Source organism: Neodiprion lecontei, chromosome 2, assembly GCF_021901455.1.
Source record: "Neodiprion lecontei isolate iyNeoLeco1 chromosome 2, iyNeoLeco1.1, whole genome shotgun sequence".
NCBI lineage: Eukaryota > Metazoa > Arthropoda > Insecta > Hymenoptera > Diprionidae > Neodiprion > Neodiprion lecontei.
In genome coordinates, this window is record NC_060261.1 from 31,019,666 (window position 1) to 31,044,825 (window position 25,160).

General features: G+C 41.2%; 1 protein-coding gene across 5 annotated transcripts in view; it reads left to right on the forward strand.

The window, feature by feature from the left end:
• Positions 1 to 12,381, forward strand: part of LOC107218826 (glutamate-gated chloride channel) — a 97,133-nt gene extending 84,752 nt beyond the window's left edge. For 4 of the 5 annotated variants that reach the window (XM_015656844.2, XM_015656845.2, XM_046730835.1 and 1 more), the window contains 7 exons: positions 8,314 to 8,383; positions 8,690 to 8,843; positions 9,673 to 9,755; positions 9,913 to 10,047; positions 10,161 to 10,313; positions 10,431 to 10,699; positions 11,108 to 12,381. In XM_015656844.2, the coding sequence (XP_015512330.1) occupies positions 8,314 to 8,383; positions 8,690 to 8,843; positions 9,673 to 9,755; positions 9,913 to 10,047; positions 10,161 to 10,313; positions 10,431 to 10,699; positions 11,108 to 11,341 (1,098 nt within the window). In that variant the 3' untranslated portion in view covers positions 11,342 to 12,381. Of the gene's footprint in view, positions 1 to 5,998; positions 6,160 to 8,313; positions 8,384 to 8,689; positions 8,844 to 9,672; positions 9,756 to 9,912; positions 10,048 to 10,160; positions 10,314 to 10,430; positions 10,700 to 11,107 lie in introns of those variants that run through there. The other variant, XM_046730836.1, reaches the window with a different exon arrangement.
• The last annotated feature ends 12,779 nt before the right edge of the window (positions 12,382 to 25,160 follow it).

Sequence of the window (25,160 nt, forward strand, 5' to 3'; positions counted from 1 at the left end):
GATAAATGATTCCGGACGGTGTGATGCACGGATCTCGGAACGATTTAGCATTAAGGCTTGAGTATAACGATGGCGTCCGGAGTAGGTATTGCCGGTAATTTCCGAGCTCGGTAAAACACGATGACAGACAACCGGGCGCCGTTATACCGCGATGGTTACTACGGGAAACATCTATGGTATTTCTCCGCTTAATCGGCCCGTTGACCCGTAATCTCACAAACGGCGTAACGTCACATTATCACGCGATCGTCTGCAAACAACACCACCCATACGTACAATGCATATGTATTAAATTTTATACGTGTACGGCTCGTAACAATCGCCACGACGTTTGCGCAGGTGACCGTGTCAAAGGCCCGGAAAAAGTTCCGGTGTGTTTCCGAGGGTAAAGGGCGACTCTTCCGACCGATACCGAACCTACCGCTCTCGACGAGATCGAACCGAGGCGCATTGTTGCAGGCACCGCGGGATTCGAGTGTCTTGAAAGTTGTAAATAAATCCAAGAGACTCGCTCGAGCCCTCCGAAGACGAGTGGTTGCGAAATGATCAGGGGGTTTGTTTTTAAAACGAGGCGCGTACTCGGCTCGATTGTGGGCGGTAGGTACTTGATTAGCCTCCGTGGCTCGGGACGCGGCGTTGATCCCCGAGCTGAATGTGTAAACTCGGTCGACGGCGAAGAAAGTTGCCCTGCTGCGTCACCGGAGGTACAAAACTCGTCAAGCTTATGCCCCGATTAAGGAAGCCGTCGGCGTCGTCGTCTGCGCAGGGAGAACCAAACAAAGGATGTTTGAAGGTATAATTACTTGGGAAGTTGTTATCGCGCGTAGATGGTATATGCGAAGGTAGAGGAGGAGGAGGAGGAGGAGAAGGAACAGTCGACTTCAATCTCTGACCTTTCGACCCGAAGATAGTTGATCGAGCTTTGCGTACCTCGGCTCGTAGGTTACGCACGTAGATGTAATACGTATACGGACGGGCGAAACGGAACGCGGGCGATAAAGAGGCCGAATCGCCGGCGACAAAACCCTCCGCGATGCGTGCATTCGCTGACTCGTCGTACGTTCGCATTATGCCTGCGCGCAGTGCGAAGCCGGAAGTTTATTTCCACCCCCGCCCCGCGGCCTCGAAATAAATATTCAACAGGCTCGGGACAAAACCCCGTTGACCAACGTCGACTAAACAAAGCCGAAACAGACCCCGGCCTTTTCCGCGGTGTCGCCTTTTCATCCATAAACCCGGTAATGTACTACCCGACTACCAGCTCCGGGGGATGAAAACACACCCCTGAGGAAGAAAGCCGCAACTCCGGGAGCGGATCGAGTCCCCTGCGTTTTAGTGGTTCCCTCCGTCTCCTTCCCTCTCCCCCCTTCTCATTCTTCCGCCTCTTCTTTCCTTTTTCCAGTTCCACTACCTCCTTGTCCCGGGGATTAAACGGTGTACCCAACTCCTGCTATGATATCCCGCGGCCTCCTAACGATCGGATCCAGCTTCGTTTAATGATTCAATCGCTGTCGCTGGCGAAACTCCGTTATGTACAGATCGAGTGAAAAATTAAGCGGTGTGACTAACGGGGAAGCCTTTCGCGACCTCTCGATCTGAATTTGTCTGGGATTTATAACTGTTGAAATTTAATTTATCATACCGCCGGAGAAGAACGTTCCCCAGGGTCGCTTACGCCTGCCTACTAATTGCGGTTTCATGAATTTGGAAACTTTCTCAAGTTTCAAACTATTTTTCTATCCCCGGAACGGTGAAAGCTTAACGTCTCTCTTCCGTCTTGACCTTACATTCGTTTCGATTGTTCGAGTGGGTAGGCAGGTACGTAACATACTTTTCTCGTTATAATTATTGGCAAATATGCGTCGGTTAGTTTGAAAACGAAGTTACCCCGTGTTTAATTTTCGTTATTCTTGCGAAGATATGATTGCGAGAGGGAAAACTTCAAAAGTAAACCAACGAATTAATTGACGTACGCTTACGGGATCGTGACTCTGATATTTTTTAAATACGTTCAACAATCACATTTTCGCATAAAACAGTTAGTAATCACAATTGCAAAAAACGAGCTGATTCATAAACTTCGAGCCGAAATACTGCGCATACGGTCACGTTACGGTTTGGCTCGTGGAAAATATTTACTAACAATAACAAAATGCTCGGTTAAAGTGATAAAAAAAACCAGAAACAATCCACAGATCCAAAAGCATCCGATCCTTGATCTCCGAAATTCCCAGAAAAACGATTCTGGCAACGGAATCTTCTCAGGCCCTGCAATCGTATCGCGTATAAAAAAAAAAAAAAAAAAAAAAAAGAAAAGAGGGATGAAGAAAAAACCACACCTCAATTAAATCCAGCTTGGAAGTTTCGAGGGTTGAGCTTCCCTTGCGAATGGCGCGACCTTTATACATCGTTCAAGGGTCAGCGCGGAGCTTTTCTTCGTCATCGGGGTTGCGGATGGCCGACCAACGACGCGACGTACCCACATTTTTATCATTGTTTTTTTTTCCTTTTTCTTTTTTCTTTTTTCGTATCTTTCGTTATTTCCACTTCTTCGCAGCCGTCGCGTAATTGAACCCTCGCCTTTGACACACTGTTTTATACCCCGATCCGACCGACTACTCAATGTTGAACGCGAAGCGGCCGCAGGGTCAGGAGCGCAGTTGCCGGCATGTGGTATATACGTATACTTGTTAAACTTTAACGCAAGCCGAACAACTCTTTCTCCGACCGCCGCGACCGCTCGACGCTGTTCGGGAAATACATAATTTATAGACAGGGTGTGTATAGACTCGGAGGCAATCAGGCCGAGTTCAGCTATCGATATTACACGTGTATCGTGCCATGAGAAATGTTTGCACGGACGGCGAAGGTCTCTTTCGTACCTTATTTCTGCGTCGATTGTATCGTCCCCTTGTCGGCAGAAAGCTCTTCGTTTCGTAGCGTGTGTCAGGAGCGATAATAATAGTGCGGGGTTACGTTCGTTGAATTGTACCTACGATCGGCAATTTGTCGTGGAAGAATGAAGACGGACTTAATATTGTTAGGGGGGAGGTTAGAGAGTGAGAGTGAAAGAGAGGGAGCTTATTAAGAGGATGAGGGCGGTTGAGAACAGACCGGAAATCACAACGACACGCCATTCGCACCTTTACATAATTACACGATTATACTCCGAGTACCCACACCCTGCATTCACCTACCACGATACTCTCTAACAACACGAAACATGGCTTGCAGGACTGGGCTATATGTGTACGTATGTGTCGGGAATGCGCTGTGCCTGATCTATATCTATTATATATTGTTATATACGTATATATACCCGAATCTGTATCATATTTAATATTTAAATGTACGCTACTTATATAATGGATAAAGATTGTTTTTATAACTATATATAATATTATACCTGTATGTGCGACAACTTTCGATGAAGGGGCGGGGTTGAAAGTCCGAATTTGAACATTACCGAAAGCGCCAAAGTCTGGATTTTTTTAAGAGGAAACTCGAGGTATGGAAATCAAACTTTAACGAGACGTCGAAACTTCGAATGGTCCGAAACCCAGCGCTCAAAGCTCCGAAAGTGAGAATATTAAAAAATCTGGACCATCGAAATTCCGAACGATTCAAGACTTTCAGTTCTGTGAGCTTCCGGCTGACGAGTGAAACTTCACCAATTTGATTTTTCTTTGTCTCGAATTTTCTATATTTTTACGTTCGGAATTCTGGTCATTCCGGTATTCGGTTTTTCTGATTTTCACACCCACTCGTATACATAATAAACTGCGCTGTGTGAGTGTATATTAATTTCCGGAATTTTACTCCATCGAAACTTTACTTTCCGGAATTCTGCTCTATCGTAACTTGAATTTTCGTAATCCTACGTTTCGGAACTTCGAACCGTCTGGTTTCCAGCCATTCGAAACATTGTTGTTTGGTGGAAGTGAAATTTCTTCACATCAAGTTTAGCCGCGAAATAATTCGAGTTCAGGCGCTTCCGGAAATTTTCAAATTCGGATCCTCAACCCCGCCCCTCGATGACACGCGACACGCGGCTCGTCGCGTTGCATATTCTGTAATCCTCCGTTTGACTATGCTCAAATGCTTGAAACAATACAGTAACAGCAAGTAAATTTGCATTCATTTATTAACCACACATTATAATTATCCATCGATCGTCGTTCCGGTGTCTGACGGCGTGTCTCTTAACCGCACTCACTGCCTATCCGCAACACAATAGTGCAGCACGCGTATCTAATTCTCTTACATCTCACTCCCCATTGAATCATGCAGTGACATCCGTCACTGCACCGTATCCGAGTTCGCTCGGTACCGAGAAAATGTCATCCTGCAGCATTCGCAATCAGGTGGGCATCATCCGATACCGCGCAGCGTACGACGGACTCCGTGATAAACTGTCATAATTCGTATCGCGAATCGAATTTTATACCTACACGTCTTCTGTCGACTGTACACAGCTGTAACGCCAATATATGTACGTACGAGTTGTGCCCACGTTGTCTATAACGTATGTTAGTTATAAACGGCAGACTTCAGTCCGGTGCTTAACCGTCGATGGATGACCCGGGGCTACGGAGATTCGGGGGGATTTACCGTCGAACTTGTATTTATTGCCAACTCGACTCGCATTGCGAAACGCTCAACGTTTTTCTGTCAGCTGTCACGGACCGGCTGTTTTCTTGTACTTTATAACCACATTATGCTTGTCGATTCCGCGGAACTGTAATAACGTACCTCGGTCGGCGGCTGCAACTTTCTCTCAAGACGAAGGTTCGCCCGCTATTTTTTTTTTTTTTAACTCCGTTCGTCACTTCGTCGAAGTGCAATTACGCTATGGGTGAACAGTGAACACCAAAATATTTCGGGGTACGCACGATCATGGTCGGGAATAACCCTGGCGGAAAGATTTAGTCGCTAATATTCAGAGTGTACCGAAAAAATTATAATAAAAATTTTTTTTTTTTTTTAATTTTCTCTGAGGAACTGCGGGGAAATTCTACCGTGAAAGAGAGTCCGAAATATTTTGTAACTTGGCTGAAAGTTCCGCGGACGTTTCTGAATGATAAACGATCGCTATTTGACATAATAACTCCTTGTAGTAAAAATAAATGGCCAAGAATCTTGAGAGTCTTTCAGAAAGTTTCGGACTTTCGTTGTACGTATATACATGTATCTATATTATATGTATTATACATATATATATGTACGTATGTATGTATGTATGTATGCTGCAAAGTTTTTTTCAAGAGTTGTCTTACCTCCTCGTGATTTACTCAGGAAGAATTTAAACATTCCGTACACTTGGTGTTAGTCTTTTTATAACAAAGATGAAAAATTTTTCCGTCAGGGTACAGAACCGAACGTTCACCTCAGGTTTATTATCAGGTGATTTCAGGCTCACTAATCGTTGCCTGTTAACAGACTGTTAATCGACCAATAAAACGAGTAAAGACGATGGATGGTAGTAACAATTGCAAGTTGTGGGAAACAAAGATGTATACGAAAAAGAGAGGATAGTATGAGGGAAGAAAACAGGAAAGCTGTCGTCTCGGTGAAGGAGATAACGAGAGAGGAATAAAAAATAAACAGGAATGATCAACGATCATGTAACGCGGTCAGTAGAAACCGTTCCTGTCGTTTGTACAAATCACGAACGCAGTAGCGTCACAAAGTGGTGTGCTTCAATAATTGACGTAAACCTAAGAGCTACACGGTAATTATTGTGATACGAGAAATTGGATACCCTGTATCTACTACGCGGCAACATGGCGTCAGATGATGATGATTACATACATACATTGACCCTGTAGCGATGTGCTTACGATAACATCATATTATTACGGATAGTATTAAACTCACGTATATTCATGGCGGTAACGTGCCCCCCATCACTAATATAGCACAGGTGCAGTGTCCAACGATAGACTGTAACATACATTGTAAAATAGGTGAACCGTAAAACAATATCCTACCTGTATCCCCCCCTCTCCGCCCCGTCCACCACAAACCCAAATAGAAAACGGAAAACAACGAAAGAAAGAAGGAAAAAAAAAAAAGAAATTTACAACAAATAGAAAGTTATACATGCACAGCTCCTCCAGAGACGCCGCCATCGCAGTCAACGGCACACAGATAAGAATCGTGAGCTAAACAAGCATGCGAACCTCACTTTTCACTATATACCTATATTTGATAAGTTATTATCGTTATACATGTTATACTTTTATCTTACGTATGTACGTACGTACGTACCTACATATTCAATAGGCGTAGCAACTGTATAACGTTGGTAACGTGCACCGATGAATGCATCATCTTAGTTTTAGGAGTCATTAATTATATTTGTCATCAATATGTTATATTACATACGCGGTGTTCGATGTGCTTTTGCATGCCCGCGTTTAACGCTAGTGTTTAGTGCTATTTTTCGTTGCACGCATTGTACGAGTTGCATATTTTCGTCTGCCGGACTGTTTGTTTAACGTATAATATGCGAATCGCCAGATCACCGCACTTTCATTGCATGCATCGATCAAGTTTCCGATCTTGTATAGCTTATCGTGTATACCTATTTTTATTTCAACCAACAAATATATGGTATATTTATATATTGAAACAGGTATAAACACACCGGAGGAAGTTGAAACATGTTTCAAACGATCGTCGTGTTTTGCAAAAATATTCGAAATTATTTTCCTGCCAATCGGCAGAGATCATTATTATTAATTTAACATACGCACAGGTCAGGAAACTATTTCAATTTCTTTTCGGATGATATAATTTGTCGGTGGTAAAAAATATTTCCCCGAAACCCTTTCACTCGCTTTTACCTAGCGTTATTTCGTTTCATTTTTTATCTTTCAATCATTCCCAGCTGCCCGGTTATAACATGTCATTAATGTACTCGAGCCAGTGAAAGGGTTCGCTCTTGACCTGCCAACCATGTCGAAAGTTGAAATTTAGGTCCTGGGCAAAGCGCCGAGTGGCCAACACCCCTGCACCTTTTTGGCGTAACGTACAGTCGTTGGCGAGCACAGCTTCACTTTCCGTAACGTGTCGCATCGTAATCCTTGTCTGTCTATCTCACGCCTTTTTCTATGGTCTTTGAACCACGGTGTGCCGCCCAGCCAACGATTGTGTTCTTTACCAAAACTTGGGACTATTTCAGCATTTTCAGCCCAGACGTTACCTACGGTTATATATTTTATATCCCACCTTCTACGTAGATTGAACACGCCATCCTTTGTTCTCTCATGATTTAACCTTTATACACCAAAACTTTTTTTTTCATCGATTCGGTAGACGGTATATCTATAGAATCTTTTACCCGTGAAAGCGCTTCGCGCTATCTTGTCGGGAGAATTGCCCCCCCCCACCCCCCACCTCCTCCCCCTCCCTTTCTTTGCTCCTTTTTTATTTTTACTTCCGTTTTTTTTTTTTTTTTGCCATCTTCCTCTTCTCTATAGACAGCGTTATTTATCGCTACAACGTCGCCTGTGAGTTGAGAATTACGTACTTTTAAACGAGCAGAGTAAAGACTCTCGTTGATCTTGAATTAAGTAAAAGCAAATTAAACGTTTGCAGAACGTGTCCCAGGTATGATGGTCCGTTATTTTCATTTTATCGTATCTCCGGTCGGCATCAGCTGCGTGTAATTCAAGAGTCTGTACATAAAATCCTTGGAAGCTACAGTGGTTATCGTTGGTTCGGCAACAAGATTGTTTAGAGTTTGATAATATATACGTGGCGAGTACACGAATGCAAAAAAATGACAACAGCTGTTCGTTTCGCGGTGTATATAATTTATAGCTCACGTATTCTGTTGATTAGAAATTATTATTCCTCTTCAAATAACATTTTGCATAATTTGTCATTTTAGCTGGGACACACCGCAAACATTTTATCATTTCCATCGAAACATTCCTGTACATATAAATTCAATACGACGTTGTATCATCTTTTTTCTGTTTCGTATAATTTTTTTTTCCCTACTTTCAATCGGAATCACGACGTAAGTATATTACCCGCCAAGATCTTGAGCAGTGTGAGGTAGTCGAGTATTATAATTGACGTGAAAAATAACGTTTCGACTATTTTAAAAGGGGTAATCAATTTTCGTGAAAATTTCGTTCCTCTTTCGTGTAACGCGAGAGCGAGATTAAGGAGTTGAAGTGGTTGCGATCCTCCGAACTCTTGGCTGCTCGAGGTCTTGGGTTGAAATCAGCAACCCCGAATCGATCATCCCTGCTTCCCGTGGTTAGGAACAGGAATAAATGGGTTTCCGTTTGTCCGTAGGAATACTCCGTGCAGCTGACTTTTCGAGAACAGTGGCTGGACGAGCGGCTCAAGTTTAATGACTTCGGAGGTACGTATTATGCCGTTTAATTAGTTTGATAATTAACTTTTGCCAGGTTCGTGTCGCGCAGATTAAATTATACCGAACTTAACTTTGCTGCTTTCAATAACAGCCGTGCGGCGTCGGCGCCGAGTAACTTTTCGAAAAATAAAAGGAGGTCGAGCGAGGGAAAAATATCGTCAAATATCAAAATTAAATTAAAGAGCGCGACGCAGACGTTGCCCGCTACCAGGAGTAAACAACAATTTTCGCGCAATATGCAACCTCGGGTTCTTAATGCCGCGGCCACAGATTCACAATATTATACCCTTTCAGGTCGATTGAAATATCTCACGCTCACGGAGGCCAACCGAGTATGGATGCCGGATTTGTTTTTCTCCAACGAAAAGGAGGGACATTTCCACAACATCATTATGCCTAATGTGTACATACGAATTTTTCCCTATGGCTCAGTTCTCTACAGTATAAGGTAATAAATAGTCCCGATCCGTAATTATTGACCAACACGAGTAGTAATCTTTCTTTAATCTTGATCAATGGAAAAGAGATCGTTGGTTCGAAAATACATAGGATTCATTGACTTTGTTACGAGACAATCGTACATTGAGTATTTACCGAATCATATTATATTCGTAAGCTACGAAGGTCTCTTTAAAAGTACAAAAATATGAAATACTGATGCGGCAAATCAAAGCTCGGATATCGATGGTTCGTTTCAAACCGCTTCAAAGTGGTTGAAAATTCAGTAGATTTGTTCTACGGTGGCTCATTTTCATTCGGAGGAGTATTTTTCTATAAAACAACTCAAACGGATTTTATTTTCATGCCTTAAAGCCGTATTCCCATTTGTTGATTACCGATAATCAATATCGGAGCACTGTTGTTAAATTTGTTACCTGTGACTCGGCGGAAAACAGTTTTCCGGATATAATGAGCTATCGTAGAGCGAGATTGAACGAATCTACCAAGATTTTAAGTATTTTGAAGGGATTTGAAACAAAGCAACGATATCTAAAGCTTTTCTTCATAATTACAGGATTTTATATTTTTGTATCTTTCAAAAAGCTCGCCGTATCTTGATTATGGCGTAATAAAGTTGATTAAAACTATCAATTTTTCACACACCAAATGTCGTAAAACTAATGCATTGTCCCATAAGTAATTCAACTGAGTTGCAAACTGTAACCTGATTAACAAATTCCGTTGAGTTTCGGATTTTTTTTTTAATACAAAATCATCCTCAGACCATGATACGACCGAAATTCGTAGAAACTAACCAAATGCCTTGCTCCCACCAGGATATCTCTGACGCTGTCTTGCCCGATGGACCTGAAACTCTACCCTCTTGATCGACAAATATGTTCCCTACGAATGGCGAGCTGTGAGTATATTCGCATTCTTTTGCTACTTTCACTCCGAGCCCCCTTTTAATGCCGCGACGAAACCCGAGAAACATTCGTTGCGATCAATAGAAAAAACAGAGGCTTACAAGCTTCCCGGAGTAGAGTTTATTTTTTTTTCTCCATTATTCCTCACAGACGGATGGACGACGGACGATCTCGTATTTCTTTGGAAGGATGGCGACCCTGTTCAAGTCGTTAAAAATCTACACCTACCCAGGTTCACGTTGGAAAAGTTTTTGACCGATTACTGCAACAGCAAGACGAACACCGGTAAGTTGTCGCTTATACGGCTCGCGTCGGAAGCCAAATATATCATACAGGATCGGGATCGTTAGAATTTGGAAAGCTCGCTGCAACTTGAAAGACCCGATTCCACGTCGCAGGTGAATACAGCTGCTTGAAGGTGGATCTGCTGTTCAAACGAGAGTTCAGCTACTACTTGATACAGATATACATCCCGTGCTGCATGCTGGTCATCGTTTCGTGGGTGTCCTTTTGGCTGGACCAGAGTGCCGTACCGGCTCGGGTATCCCTGGGTAAGCTCCGAGTAGATGTATAAATGCCTCGCAAAAACAAAGCCGAGAGTGGAGAGCCCGGGGATTAGCGTGGGGCTTTGAAATGAGCCGAACTTGACGTTTCCGTAATCCGTGCAGGTGTAACGACGCTGCTGACCATGGCCACCCAGACTTCCGGAATAAACGCTTCGCTACCGCCCGTTTCTTACACGAAGGCGATCGATGTTTGGACCGGTGTTTGTCTCACCTTCGTGTTCGGCGCTCTGCTAGAGTTCGCTCTTGTTAATTACGCCTCTCGGAGCGACATGCACCGTGAGAATATGAAGAAGAAATTTCGGGAGATGGAATCAGCTTCTATCGATCCAGGGGCTGAGCCTGAACCCGATGGGGCAACCAATTTCGCAATGGTTCGTATATTCGAAGTTTCCCTTGAAACGGGACATCCGCGAGTGATGCTCGAAGTCGAAGGTTTTCGACTTAAGAGTCCACCGTAACTACGGTGATCGTGGTAACGAGTCTCTTCGAGCCTCGACCCTCATTTGTGTTTCTGATTTTCTTCGTCGGTCTACGAGATTGGATCTTTCCCTACAATTATCCTCACGCACGAACCGCGTCGATCCTTAAAATTCTCCGTGCGATCGAATAATCGTGCAAGCTGAGACGGAAACTGGCTCGGGTGACTTCACCAGTGAACGAAAAAAACCAGAGAAAAGTAAACCCGTACTCAGCGATTATGACGGGGTTGTTCTTTCACTGGTGTAACCTCTGGATCGTTGATTCGCGAGATGTAAATTGTACGATGTTTGAATTTTCAGAAACCGTTGGTGCGTCACGAAGGGGACGCGATATCGATGGATAAAATGTTACAGTGCGAAATACACATGAAATCGCGGCCAAAAAACTGCTGCAGGTCGTGGCTGTCCAAGTTCCCAACGAGGTCCAAGCGCATCGACGTCATATCCCGGATCACATTTCCTCTCGTGTTCGCTCTGTTCAACCTCGCGTACTGGTCAACGTACCTGTTCCGGGAAGAAGCGGAGGGCGAGTGAACCTCGATGAGGAGATTATCGGATCGCGGGACGTGGCAAGCGGCCACCCCCACGCCCATGTTGCCCATCACAACCATCAGCACTCGCCTCAGCATCACCCCCACCATCAGCATCACCAGCATCATCATCACCACCACGAGCATCACCATCATCCGCAGCAGCACCACCACCACCACCATCACGATCATCGTCTCTCGCATTCGTCGATTCAGCACCACCAGCAGGACTCCTACTCGCCGCTCGCACCACGCGCGGCGCATATTAGATCGCGGGCGTCTTCTTCCCACCCGGGTTCATCCTCCATTTCGGGTTCCCCGAGCCCGACCCCCTCGCCGACGGCGATGTCCTCCCTCTCGCAGCAGCAGCAGCACCACCACCACCACCAGCAGCGACGGCAGCAGCAGCAGCAGTTCCACCGTTTTTCCCAGGTATCGCTGGGCCAGACGGAGAAGTGCTGTTGGGGCCTGATACCGCTGCGTTGGTTCAAGTGCCGGGCCAAGGGCAGCGCGAGGATCGACGTCTTCGCCCGGGTAGCATTCCCCCTCGTATTCGTGCTATTCAACCTGGCTTACTGGTCGATATACTTGTTCCGTGGCGAGGACACGGGGAGTAATCGCAACTGATGAGAGGTGGAGAAAAACAAAACGTTAATTAATACCTGACGGCCGGAGACGAAAACGGGAGGAGTAGGGGGAGGATGAGGAGAATCCTGAGGAGTGATATTGGTGATAAGTAATATTTACAGGGAGGCGATAGATTAATACGATATATTATACATATATTTATTCGGGGTAAATTTTGGGTGACCGCACGCCACCGATTGACGTTAGTGTAGTGGGCCCTGTATAGCCACGGCCTGTTAAACGACTATATAGAAATATATTGATAATTATTATTATTATCATCGAGGGAAATGATATTATATAGGAAAGAAACACTTAGGAGTATATGAGGAGGAGGGAGAGAAAAAGGAGAAAAAAAAAAATAAAAATAAAAATAAATAAAAATTAATAAATAAATGAAAATTGAAAAGTAAAAAGTAAGAGAAATTAATTGATATAAGAATTATACAGGCACACCTTCGCACACGCGTACACGCAGCACCCAACACAGACTACACGCAAGTAATATACATACATACATGGTAATTGTCGGTGTAAGGAGCGTTTTACAATTAGTATGCGTTTTTTTTTTCATTATATGCCGTATATCGACGTATTATGTAAATTAATACTCACGCATTAGTATTATTATATACGTACGTAAGCCACACACACACACACACACACACACACACACACACATTATATAAAATATAATTGAATACGGGGGATAAAATATGGGGGAATTTCACATCATTTCGAGCCCGCCCTCAACCCTTAATATTTTCAACTATTTTCTTCCACTTGTATTATTCCAGGGCAACTTGAAAAGATCAGGCTAAAACATATGCAGATTTTGACGGGTTCATAACTCACACAAATTTTCACACGATATTCATTCGTCTTTTGTACGTGCATTAGAACTGCAGTGTTTACTTTGAGAATATTCTTTGAAACTTGATTTTTACTTTTAGGAAAAATTCGCAGATAAAATTCAAAACTAGTAAACAACTTCCAATGCTATCCTGGAATCCTGATTTGATAATAATTCGTTAAAAAAAAAAAGAATCTCTCTTATTATTCAATTACTCATCGCGGTTTATGAGAATTTTTCCGTTTATTCCGATTCACGGATCTTCAACTAAACAACTTAAAATTGGAAAGAAGAACAGGATTTCGAATGTCATACAATTATCCTGACAAAAAACTGTCGTCAATATGAAAGGTTTTCACATATTTAGCTAACCTGCGGTGTATATGATTATTTCAATAAGAAATCAGACATGCAGGAGGAGTGGGTCAGATGCACGTCGACTGAACGTGGAACGCCCCATGCATATACGCATACGTATATGTATATGTACGCACATGTTCACGAAAAAGGCGTAATTTCGCATGTAAAGTTTTACGTGTTATGTTGCCATTATCATATTATTATTATTGTTATTCACATTATTGTATCATTATTATCGTTAATGTGCGTTGTGGTAATAACGGAACCAGCGCGCAGCGGTATCTAATACGCGAGGAGTGCCCGATCTGACGTATTTACCCTGTAACCATGCAGTTTCCGCAATCGTACGATCCGTAAGCTGCAACATCCCCGTATACTGACTTGGCATGAAAACCCGCAACCATTTCTTCCCTATAAATAAGTTAACAACGTCAGCTATGGGGATGAAGCAGAAACCTCCGCTAACGGAAATATAATGCATGGCATGGGCTAAACGCGGGCATAAAACACAAAATCGGGCGTAAGATTCTTCTTTTTATTACTATTACCGTCATTATTATTGGTATTATACGCCCGAACCTCCTACCGCGGTGTCTGTTATTATAATTGTAAATTATATATTTACCATAAGTACATACATATGTATTACATACGTTCCTGTGTCGCGTGTTACAACATAATAGTTTTCAACGATGTACCGCATTATCGCGTAAATCTTCAATTATTGTCATTATCACGATCATCGAATCAATGTACAGAATGAATTCCTAAAGACCGCATGGTCGGAAATCGCGGCGTTTGCTCGCCGTGGCAAACAGTCACTTTCAGATCGTGGCGCGGACGCGTTGCATTTTAGCAGACGACGGACCATGCAGTCGTTAGGAATTCACCCTGTATAATTGCGAATCAGTGTCAAACGGCAGCACATGTATTAAGTATAATACCGATATTGATACTTGATAAGAGGGACATAATTGATATATAATTATAATATTGAACGTAAACTGTAATGAGACAAATATCATTTACTAACAATAAACTTGTTTACGTATATGATAACGTTAATTTCGCTGAGGGGAAAAAATCTCGGGGGGTGGGACGGGAAAGAAGGGACTTACAGATGAAAATCTGTATGTACATTTTTTTTTTCTCTCTTCAAAAGTACTCGAGTTTCGTAGACGCACAGATTGACGGAAACAACAGGTGGTAGCCACAGGTGTGACAGTTGTGCAGAGGAAAGGGCTCATTGCCAGATACGAATGAATCGATGCAATTCTAATACGAAGTAAGCGGCTTTCGAACAGCTGTTTTCCGCCAGTGGCACTCTCGAAACATGAGAAACGCCATTATTGTGCATCAGGCACAACGGCCTTGGTTTTTGCATCTACGAAACATGACGAAACATTCTACGTGCAACGTTATTATTACTTAAAATGACTGCTACTGTACGCAGAAACTGACGATACGGAAAAACGAGAAAGTAGGAAAATTCAAAATAAAACAAAACTCGATTTTTAGATAAAGGGGACGAAAACGAAATTATATTAAAGATACACGAGGAGTAACTCGAAATATGATTAAAACACGAAAGACAAGTGTTTGCACGATGTATACATGTAATAGGTTCATGTGTATCTAGGGTAAGTTTGAGTGGATTAAATACGTAAGTATGATGTATGTACGCATATGTATATATGTGATGTGTACGCACTTTATTCTAACTACATGCGGAGCAGCCGTGATTTATTGCAGCGCAAATTGGCTCATACGTCAATTTTATGTCGTTTGGTGCTCGCGTACATACATGGTATACATTTACATATTATACGGACCTGGGGTTTCTAAAACTTTACGAACAACACCAAGAATATAATAGGTGAAAAAACCCATCGCGATATGCATTCCCGCCAGTATTAAGGACGCACGTAATTTAATACATTAAATTAAATTAAGTTATTATAAATTACGTTAAACTATAATTATACTATAATACGAAGGGAAATTAGCCTGTCGAATTATGTATTATCATCAACACATGTATATACTAGAACAAAACTTTTTATTTTTATTATTTTTATTATTGTTATAATCATTATCATCATCATCATCGCCATCATCGTTATTACTGTATTATTATTATTATTATTATCGTTATTACTATTATTATTCTTCTTCTTTTTCTTCTTCTTCTTATTATTTTTATTAATATTATTAATATTATTATTATTATTATTAGAAAGAAAAAGAAAGAAAGAAAAAAAAAGGAATAAAGTATTATATGATATAGACGTATATATATATATATACATAATAGGTAGTATAAATTAATATTATAATACAAATATAAATATAAATATTATACATAAATTATTTCTAAATAATAATTAAGAAAACAATTTTTAAATGACTCTCTCACAGGGTTTAGATAACTAGTCCGTTTGTCTATTTCATACAGTTATAAACCTAGTTACGATGTAATAACGATAACAATTCATTGCCGCGCATGAGGTGAAGTTGCACTACCTACATGAAAAAAATAAGGATAATTAGAAGAATTCGACAGAAGAGAAACTAAAAGGAAAAAAAAAAACAAGAAAACATTACAGACACACGAGGAAAAAATGACGAAAAATTAAATTAAAAAAATTAAAAATAATAAGAGTAATAATAAAAATTAACGACGTTTAATGTATGTAATAGCGACGACGACAAAAGAAAACGCGCACTACAGTAGCTGGAACTATAAGCACTTGGCGCTGCACGTATGAGCGATGATACGATTAAGAAACAATAATAATAACAACAATAATAACACTAATATTAATGGTAGTAACAATAACAACAACAACAACAATAATATTAATAATAACCTTAATATTACTAATAATAATGATTAAATAAAAAATGAGTCTGCCATGAAAAAAGTAAAGTAACGTATAAATTAAAGTAAAGTAAATATATAAATAATTAATTGCACTATAGATGTGTGCATCACTTTCGAAATGGATTTGACTCTTATAAGAACAAGTTTTATAAATGTTTCAATGATATTTGGTTCCCACGTATGAATGTATAAATAAATGCACGGAACGTTATGTACTAATAGTGTATGAATATTGAGTGTTGGGTATATTATTCAATAAATTACGTATATCAAAATGAGAAGTAAACAAATTGTATGAAATTCTGTTCCACAACGTGTCTAGCTGATTCTGCGTACAGTGCGGGTGAAATAAATCAGTACAACTATACATTATTCTAGATCGAATTTGCTCTTTAGTTACCTTGGGAATGAGATCTATACATCTAATTACTGAGACGCTAACGTGAATTGTTTTTGCGAGAGAAAACGATTGAGCATAGTATAAAGTTGTTACGAGTAATGGATATAGTTAATACCGAAGATCGGAAAAATTCGTAAAAAGTGAGACAAAATACTTGCAGCTTCAACTAAAGTCACCCAGGAAAAAGAGGTAAGTTTTTCAGTTCTGCATATGAACACAGAGTATTCATATAACGTGCTCTCAATAATACGTAAGCATGAAATATATGGTCAATAGAAACAGATTGAATAATTTGTTCATCGATAGCAAAAGAGATATGAGAAAAGTTCCTTCACAAAAATTTTAGGCTTTCCTGTGAACTTCTTGAGAGTATTTTTTTCTTATTTTTCATACCTCATTTCAGTGTAGTTTTGATACAAAATGCGCGCAAAATATTCGTTACTGAAAAGTGCTCTAATCGAATGGGCTGCAATTTATACACAGCGTGCCATCTTCAATGTGAAAGGGTTTTTGAACGATTTCTGACATGACATGTGAGTTCCGTACTGCCTGACAATATTTTTGAAGCATATTCATCCAAGGTAAGAATTCAGCGATGCGTCGCGTATCGTAATACCGACTGTATAACTTTCACCACTCAAGTTGACTGAAAAATATAAAGACGGATATTCCTAGGTAAATTTTTGTGACCAGTTTTCGGCAGGCAAGTGGGCCCAGGTGGGCCTGGGAGTGTAGGAACCTATCGACTCTACCTAACGCCAGTGGGTCTAGGAACAGTGTGGCAGACGCCATATTCAAGAAAACTAAACCGCGAAATTAAAAAAATTTTTACCAAAAATGCAAAGGGGTGTTACGAACGGCCCTTTTGACTTTCGCGACACGCGCTAGACGTCAAGCTGCTTGTTCAGCGCATTCCTTCGAGAATCGCTGCCTCACACGCAACCAGATGAGTCAGGAAGTGCACCGACAGCGGAAGGTGGCGCGATGGCTACTCTGGAGAATAACGCCCTACGACCGACGAAACCGAGCTGTAATCGGTAATCCGTCGACACCATCAAGTCAGTCGTGATTGAGGAGTGTGAGATCATCGAGATCTCAGCCTGGAGATAAGTGAGTGGTGCACCCCATCGATCGGACCGGCCATTGGAAAGGACCTTCCATCACCCAGGAAAGGCAACGTGGAGACTCAGGATTTCCCGACGGAACGGCTCGGCGAATCGGTAGTGCGTCCTAAGAGTCACCCTCACGATACCCAAGGTGGCGATACCCGCTCCTTGACTCACCTTTTCCTCGACCGTAACGTAGTACTTAGTCTACTAAATTCGCTCTGTCACATTTCAATAGTTTACTTGATTACATTATTCGTTCTTAATCTCTACATGTCATATGCAATACTGTACTTAATGAAATTCAGTATACAAAATATAAACCATTCTCGACAATATCTTTCCCATCTATTCGTCCTGTCCATACCACTCAGATCCTGTCACCCAGAATACTGGACTTTCATCACAGCAGGTGTGTCTACACTTTGAACAAACGAAGCGCAAAGTAATCTATTTCTAACCGCTCGGGAATACATTATATATGTATTCTTTTTAAGTCACGTTGGACGAGATCCTTCAGATCATCGACTGTACGTAACAGCCTTACTTTTTCTTCATTTTTCGACCAAAAATTTTGGGTCTCCGATTCGATTTGTATGACCTTTTCCTGACTAATTGGACCCTCAGGAACTCAGAGAACGCAGCGAAAAGAGCGTGGGATCAACAGGAGAGAAATGGCGAAGGAAAAAGCACCTGCTGAAAAATGTCGAAAACAGAGGTTTTCGTTTTCTGGCTGTAACTTTTTATACAATAATCGCAGCGTATTGGGACTGCGCCCAATCGATTTCTCTCGCAAAATTACGTCGGAATAGGGCTAGAAAGAATTTATTCCGGCACTTTTCAAAATCCCGAAAATTTTCGCAAAAAATGCAAAGGGGTTAGCCTTACTTTTTCTTCATTTTTCGACCAAAAATTTTGGGTCTCCGATTCGATTTGTATGACCTTCTCCTGACTAATTGGACCCTCAGGAACTCAGAAAACGCAGCGAAAAGAGCGTGGGATCAACAGGAGAGAAATGGCGAAGGAAAAAGCACCTGCTGAAAAATGTCGAAAACAGAGGTTTTCGTTTTCTGGCTGTAACTTTTTATACAATAATCGCAGCGTATTGGGACTGCGCCCAATCGATTTCTCTCGCAAAATTACGTCGGAATAGGGCTAGAAAGAATTTATTCCGGCACTTTTCAAAATCCCGAAAATTTTCGCAAAAAATGCAAAGGGGTTAGCCTTACTTTTTCTTCATTTTTCGACCAAAAATTTTGGGTCTCCGATTCGATTTGTATGACCTTCTCCTGACTAATTGGACCCTCAGGAACTCAGAAAACGCAGCGAAAAGAGCGTGGGATCAACAGGAGAGAAATGGCGAAGGAAAAAGCACCTGCTGAAAAATGTCGAAAACAGAGGTTTTCGTTTTCTGGCTGTAACTTTTTATACAATAATCGCAGCGTATTGGGACTGCGCCCAATCGATTTCTCTCGCAAAATTACGTCGGAATAGGGCTAGAAAGAATTTATTCCGGCACTTTTCAAAATCCCGAAAATTTTCGCAAAAAATGCAAAGGGGTTAGCCTTACTTTTTCTTCATTTTTCGACCAAAAATTTTGGGTCTCCGATTCGATTTGTATCACCTTTTCCTGACTAATTGGACCCTCCGGAACTCAGAAAACGCAGCGAAAAGAGCGTGGGATCAACAGGAGAGAAATGGCGAAGGAAAAAGCACCTGCTGAAAAATGTCGAAAACAGAGGTTTTCGTTTTCTGGCTGTAACTTTTTATACAATAATCGCAGCGTATTGGGACTGCGCCCAATCGATTTCTCTCGCAAAATTACGTCGGAATAGGGCTAGAAAGAATTTATTCCGGCACTTTTCAAAATCCCGAAAATTTTCGCAAAAAATGCAAAGGGGTTAGCCTTACTTTTTCTTCATTTTTCGACCAAAAATTTTGGGTCTCCGATTCGATTTGTATCACCATTTCCTGACTAATTGGACCCTCCGGAACTCAGAAAACGCAGCGAAAAGAGCGTGGGATCAACAGGAGAGAAATGGCGAAGGAAAAAGCACCTGCTGAAAAATGTCGAAAACAGAGGTTTTCGTTTTCTGGCTGTAACTTTTTATACAATAATCGCAGCGTATTGGGACTGCGCCCAATCGATTTCTCTCGCAAAATTACGTCGGAATAGGGCTAGAAAGAATTTATTCCGGCACTTTTCAAAATCCCGAAAATTTTCGCGAAAAATGCAAAGGGGTTAGCCTTACTTTTTCTTCATTTTTCGACCAGAAATTTTGGGTCTCCGATTCGATTTGTATCACCTTTTCCTGACTAATTGGACCCTCAGGAACTCAGAAAACGCAGCGAAAAGAGCGTGGGATCAACAGGAGAGAAATGGCGAAGGAAAAAGCACCTGCTGAAAAATGTCGAAAACAGAGGTTTTCGTTTTCTGGCTGTAACTTTTTATACAATAATCGCAGCGTATTGGGACTGCGCCCAATCGATTTCTCTCGCAAAATTACGTCGGAATAGGGCTAGAAAGAATTTATTCCGGCACTTTTCAAAATCCCGAAAATTTTCGCAAAAAATGCAAAGGGGTTAGCCTTACTTTTTCTTCATTTTTCGACCAAAAATTTTGGGTCTCCGATTCGATTTGTATGACCTTGTCCTGACTAATTGGACCCTCAGGAACTCAGAAAACGCAGCGAAAAGAGCGTGGGATCAACAGGAGAGAAATGGCGAAGGAAAAAGCACCTGCTGAAAAATGTCGAAAACAGAGGTTTTCGTTTTCTGGCTGTAACTTTTTATACAATAATCGCAGCGTATTGGGACTGCGCCCAATCGATTTCTCTCGCAAAATTACGTCGGAATAGGGCTAGAAAGAATTTATTCCGGCACTTTTCAAAATCCCGAAAATTTTCGCAAAAAATGCAAAGGGGTTAGCCTTACTTTTTCTTCATTTTTCGACCAAAAATTTTGGGTCTCCGATTCGATTTGTATCACCTTTTCCTGACTAATTGGACCCTCCGGAACTCAGAAAACGCAGCGAAAAGAGCGTGGGATCAACAGGAGAGAAATGGTGAAGGAAAAAGCACCTGCTGAAAAATGTCGAAAACAGAGGTTTTCGTTTTCTGGCTGTAACTTTTTATACAATAATCGCAGCGTATTGGGACTGCGCCCAATCGATTTCTCTCGCAAAATTACGTCGGAATAGGGCTAGAAAGAATTCATTCCGGCACTTTTCAAAATCCCGAAAATTTTCGCGAAAAATGCAAAGGGGTTAGCCTTACTTTTTCTTCATTTTTCGACCAGAAATTTTGGGTCTCCGATTCGATTTGTATCACCTTTTCCTGACTAATTGGACCCTCAGGAACTCAGAAAACGCAGCGAAAAGAGCGTGGGATCAACAGGAGAGAAATGGCGAAGGAAAAAGCACCTGCTGAAAAATGTCGAAAACAGAGGTTTTCGTTTTCTGGCTGTAACTTTTTATACAATAATCGCAGCGTATTGGGACTGCGCCCAATCGATTTCTCTCGCAAAATTACGTCGGAATAGGGCTAGAAAGAATTTATTCCGGCACTTTTCAAAATCCCGAAAATTTTCGCAAAAAATGCAAAGGGGTTAGCCTTACTTTTTCTTCATTTTTCGACCAAAAATTTTGGGTCTCCGATTCGATTTGTATCACCTTTTCCTGACTAATTGGACCCTCCGGAACTCAGAAAACGCAGCGAAAAGAGCGTGGGATCAACAGGAGAGAAATGGCGAAGGAAAAAGCACCTGCTGAAAAATGTCGAAAACAGAGGTTTTCGTTTTCTGGCTGTAACTTTTTATACAATAATCGCAGCGTATTGGGACTGCGCCCAATCGATTTCTCTCGCAAAATTACGTCGGAATAGGGCTAGAAAGAATTCATTCCGGCACTTTTCAAAATCCCGAAAATTTTCGCAAAAAATGCAAAGAGGTTAGCCTTACTTTTTCTTCATTTTTCGACCAGAAATTTTGGGTCTCCGATTCGATTTGTATCACCTTTTCCTGACTAATTGGACCCTCCGGAACTCAGAAAACGCAGCGAAAAGAGCGTGGGATCAACAGGAGAGAAATGGCGAAGGAAAAAGCACCTGCTGAAAAATGTCGAAAACAGAGGTTTTCGTTTTCTGGCTGTAACTTTTTATACAATAATCGCAGCGTATTGGGACTGCGCCCAATCGATTTCTCTCGCAAAATTACGTCGGAATAGGGCTAGAAAGAATTCATTCCGGCACTTTTCAAAATCCCGAAAATTTTCGCGAAAAATGCAAAGGGGTTAGCCTTACTTTTTCTTCATTTTTCGACCAGAAATTTTGGGTCTCCGATTCGATTTGTATCACCATTTCCTGACTAATTGGACCCTCCGGAACTCAGAAAACGCAGCGAAAAGAGCGTGGGATCAACAGGAGAGAAATGGCGAAGGAAAAAGCACCTGCTGAAAAATGTCGAAAACAGAGGTTTTCGTTTTCTGGCTGTAACTTTTTATACAATAATCGCAGCGTATTGGGACTGCGCCCAATCGATTTCTCTCGCAAAATTACGTCGGAATAGGGCTAGAAAGAATTCATTCCGGCACTTTTCAAAATCCCGAAAATTTTCGCGAAAAATGCAAAGGGGTTAGCCTTACTTTTTCTTCATTTTTCGACCAGAAATTTTGGGTCTCCGATTCGATTTGTATCACCTTTTCCTGACTAATTGGACCCTCAGGAACTCAGAAAACGCAGCGAAAAGAGCGTGGGATCAACAGGAGAGAAATGGCGAAGGAAAAAGCACCTGCTGAAAAATGTCGAAAACAGAGGTTTTCGTTTTCTGGCTGTAACTTTTTATACAATAATCGCAGCGTATTGGGACTGCGCCCAATCGATTTCTCTCGCAAAATTACGTCGGAATAGGGCTAGAAAGAATTTATTCCGGCACTTTTCAAAATCCCGAAAATTTTCGCAAAAAATGCAAAGGGGTTAGCCTTACTTTTTCTTCATTTTTCGACCAAAAATTTTGGGTCTCCGATTCGATTTGTATCACCATTTCCTGACTAATTGGACCCTCCGGAACTCAGAAAACGCAGCGAAAAGAGCGTGGGATCAACAGGAGAGAAATGGCGAAGGAAAAAGCACCTGCTGAAAAATGTCGAAAACAGAGGTTTTCGTTTTCTGGCTGTAACTTTTTATACAATAATCGCAGCGTATTGGGACTGCGCCCAATCGATTTCTCTCGCAAAATTACGTCGGAATAGGGCTAGAAAGAATTTATTCCGGCACTTTTCAAAATCCCGAAAATTTTCGCAAAAAATGCAAAGGGGTTAGCCTTACTTTTTCTTCATTTTTCGACCAAAAATTTTGGGTCTCCGATTCGATTTGTATGACCTTCTCCTGACTCATTGGACCCTCAGGAACTCAGAAAACGCAGCGAAAAGAGCGTGGGATCAACAGGAGAGAAATGGCGAAGGAAAAAGCACCTGCTGAAAAATGTCGAAAACAGAGGTTTTCGTTTTCTGGCTGTAACTTTTTATACAATAATCGCAGCGTATTGGGACTGCGCCCAATCGATTTCTCTCGCAAAATTACGTCGGAATAGGGCTAGAAAGAATTTATTCCGGCACTTTTCAAAATCCCGAAAATTTTCGCAAAAAATGCAAAGGGGTTAGCCTTACTTTTTCTTCATTTTTCGACCAAAAATTTTGGGTCTCCGATTCGATTTGTATGACCTTCTCCTGACTAATTGGACCCTCAGGAACTCAGAAAACGCAGCGAAAAGAGCGTGGGATCAACAGGAGAGAAATGGCGAAGGAAAAAGCACCTGCTGAAAAATGTCGAAAACAGAGGTTTTCGTTTTCTGGCTGTAACTTTTTATACAATAATCGCAGCGTATTGGGACTGCGCCCAATCGATTTCTCTCGCAAAATTACGTCGGAATAGGGCTAGAAAGAATTTATTCCGGCACTTTTCAAAATCCCGAAAATTTTCGCAAAAAATGCAAAGGGGTTAGCCTTACTTTTTCTTCATTTTTCGACCAAAAATTTTGGGTCTCCGATTCGATTTGTATGACCTTGTCCTGACTAATTGGACCCTCAGGAACTCAGAAAACGCAGCGAAAAGAGCGTGGGATCAACAGGAGAGAAATGGTGAAGGAAAAAGCACCTGCTGAAAAATGTCGAAAACAGAGGTTTTCGTTTTCTGGCTGTAACTTTTTATACAATAATCGCAGCGTATTGGGACTGCGCCCAATCGATTTCTCTCGCAAAATTACGTCGGAATAGGGCTAGAAAGAATTTATTCCGGCACTTTTCAAAATCCCGAAAATTTTCGCAAAAAATGCAAAGGGGTTAGCCTTACTTTTTCTTCATTTTTCGACCAAAAATTTTGGGTCTCCGATTCGATTTGTATGACCTTCTCCTGACTAATTGGACCCTCAGGAACTCAGAAAACGCAGCGAAAAGAGCGTGGGATCAACAGGAGAGAAATGGCGAAGGAAAAAGCACCTGCTGAAAAATGTCGAAAACAGAGGTTTTCGTTTTCTGGCTGTAACTTTTTATACAATAATCGCAGCGTATTGGGACTGCGCCCAATCGATTTCTCTCGCAAAATTACGTCGGAATAGGGCTAGAAAGAATTTATTCCGGCACTTTTCAAAATCCCGAAAATTTTCGCAAAAAATGCAAAGGGGTTAGCCTTACTTTTTCTTCATTTTTCGACCAAAAATTTTGGGTCTCCGATTCGATTTGTATGACCTTGTCCTGACTAATTGGACCCTCAGGAACTCAGAAAACGCAGCGAAAAGAGCGTGGGATCAACAGGAGAGAAATGGCGAAGGAAAAAGCACCTGCTGAAAAATGTCGAAAACAGAGGTTTTCGTTTTCTGGCTGTAACTTTTTATACAATAATCGCAGCGTATTGGGACTGCGCCCAATCGATTTCTCTCGCAAAATTACGTCGGAATAGGGCTAGAAAGAATTTATTCCGGCACGTTTCAAAATCCCGAAAATTTCCGCAAAAAATGCAAAGGGGTTAGCCTTACTTTTTTCTTTATTTTTGGTGCCACGTTTCTGTACTTTTTCGGTTGACACGCTTTCCACTTAACAATAATAATCATCTATCACACGCACTAGTAACACTAAAAATATTCAAAACAAGATGTTTTCATATGATAAATATTATTACCGTTTGTGACAAAGTGATTTGCATGTTCAATTATAAACTCACAGAATTGCTATCCATAAAAGGCAGGCAATTTCCTCCATCAATGCACAAGAAATAAAGATTTCTCGTTCTGCGAAATTGAAGAAAGGTTTATAAATATCAGACATATAGAATAAATGTCGAAGGAGAATAGGAAGAATTAAGAAGATAAAGACAATAGGAAATGAATGAACATGATTCGATAATGCATAACGTATTATTTTATTTCATACTCTTTTCATATTATCATTAAAATAATATTATCTGTCTAAACACAACATTATCATATATTTCTTTATGATTCAATATTGTTAATCTTAAAACTTTTTCATTACATAATTACAAATATTCAATATTACAGAGTTAAAAAAAATGTAGTAAAAAAATACATGACTGTGTTTTTTTA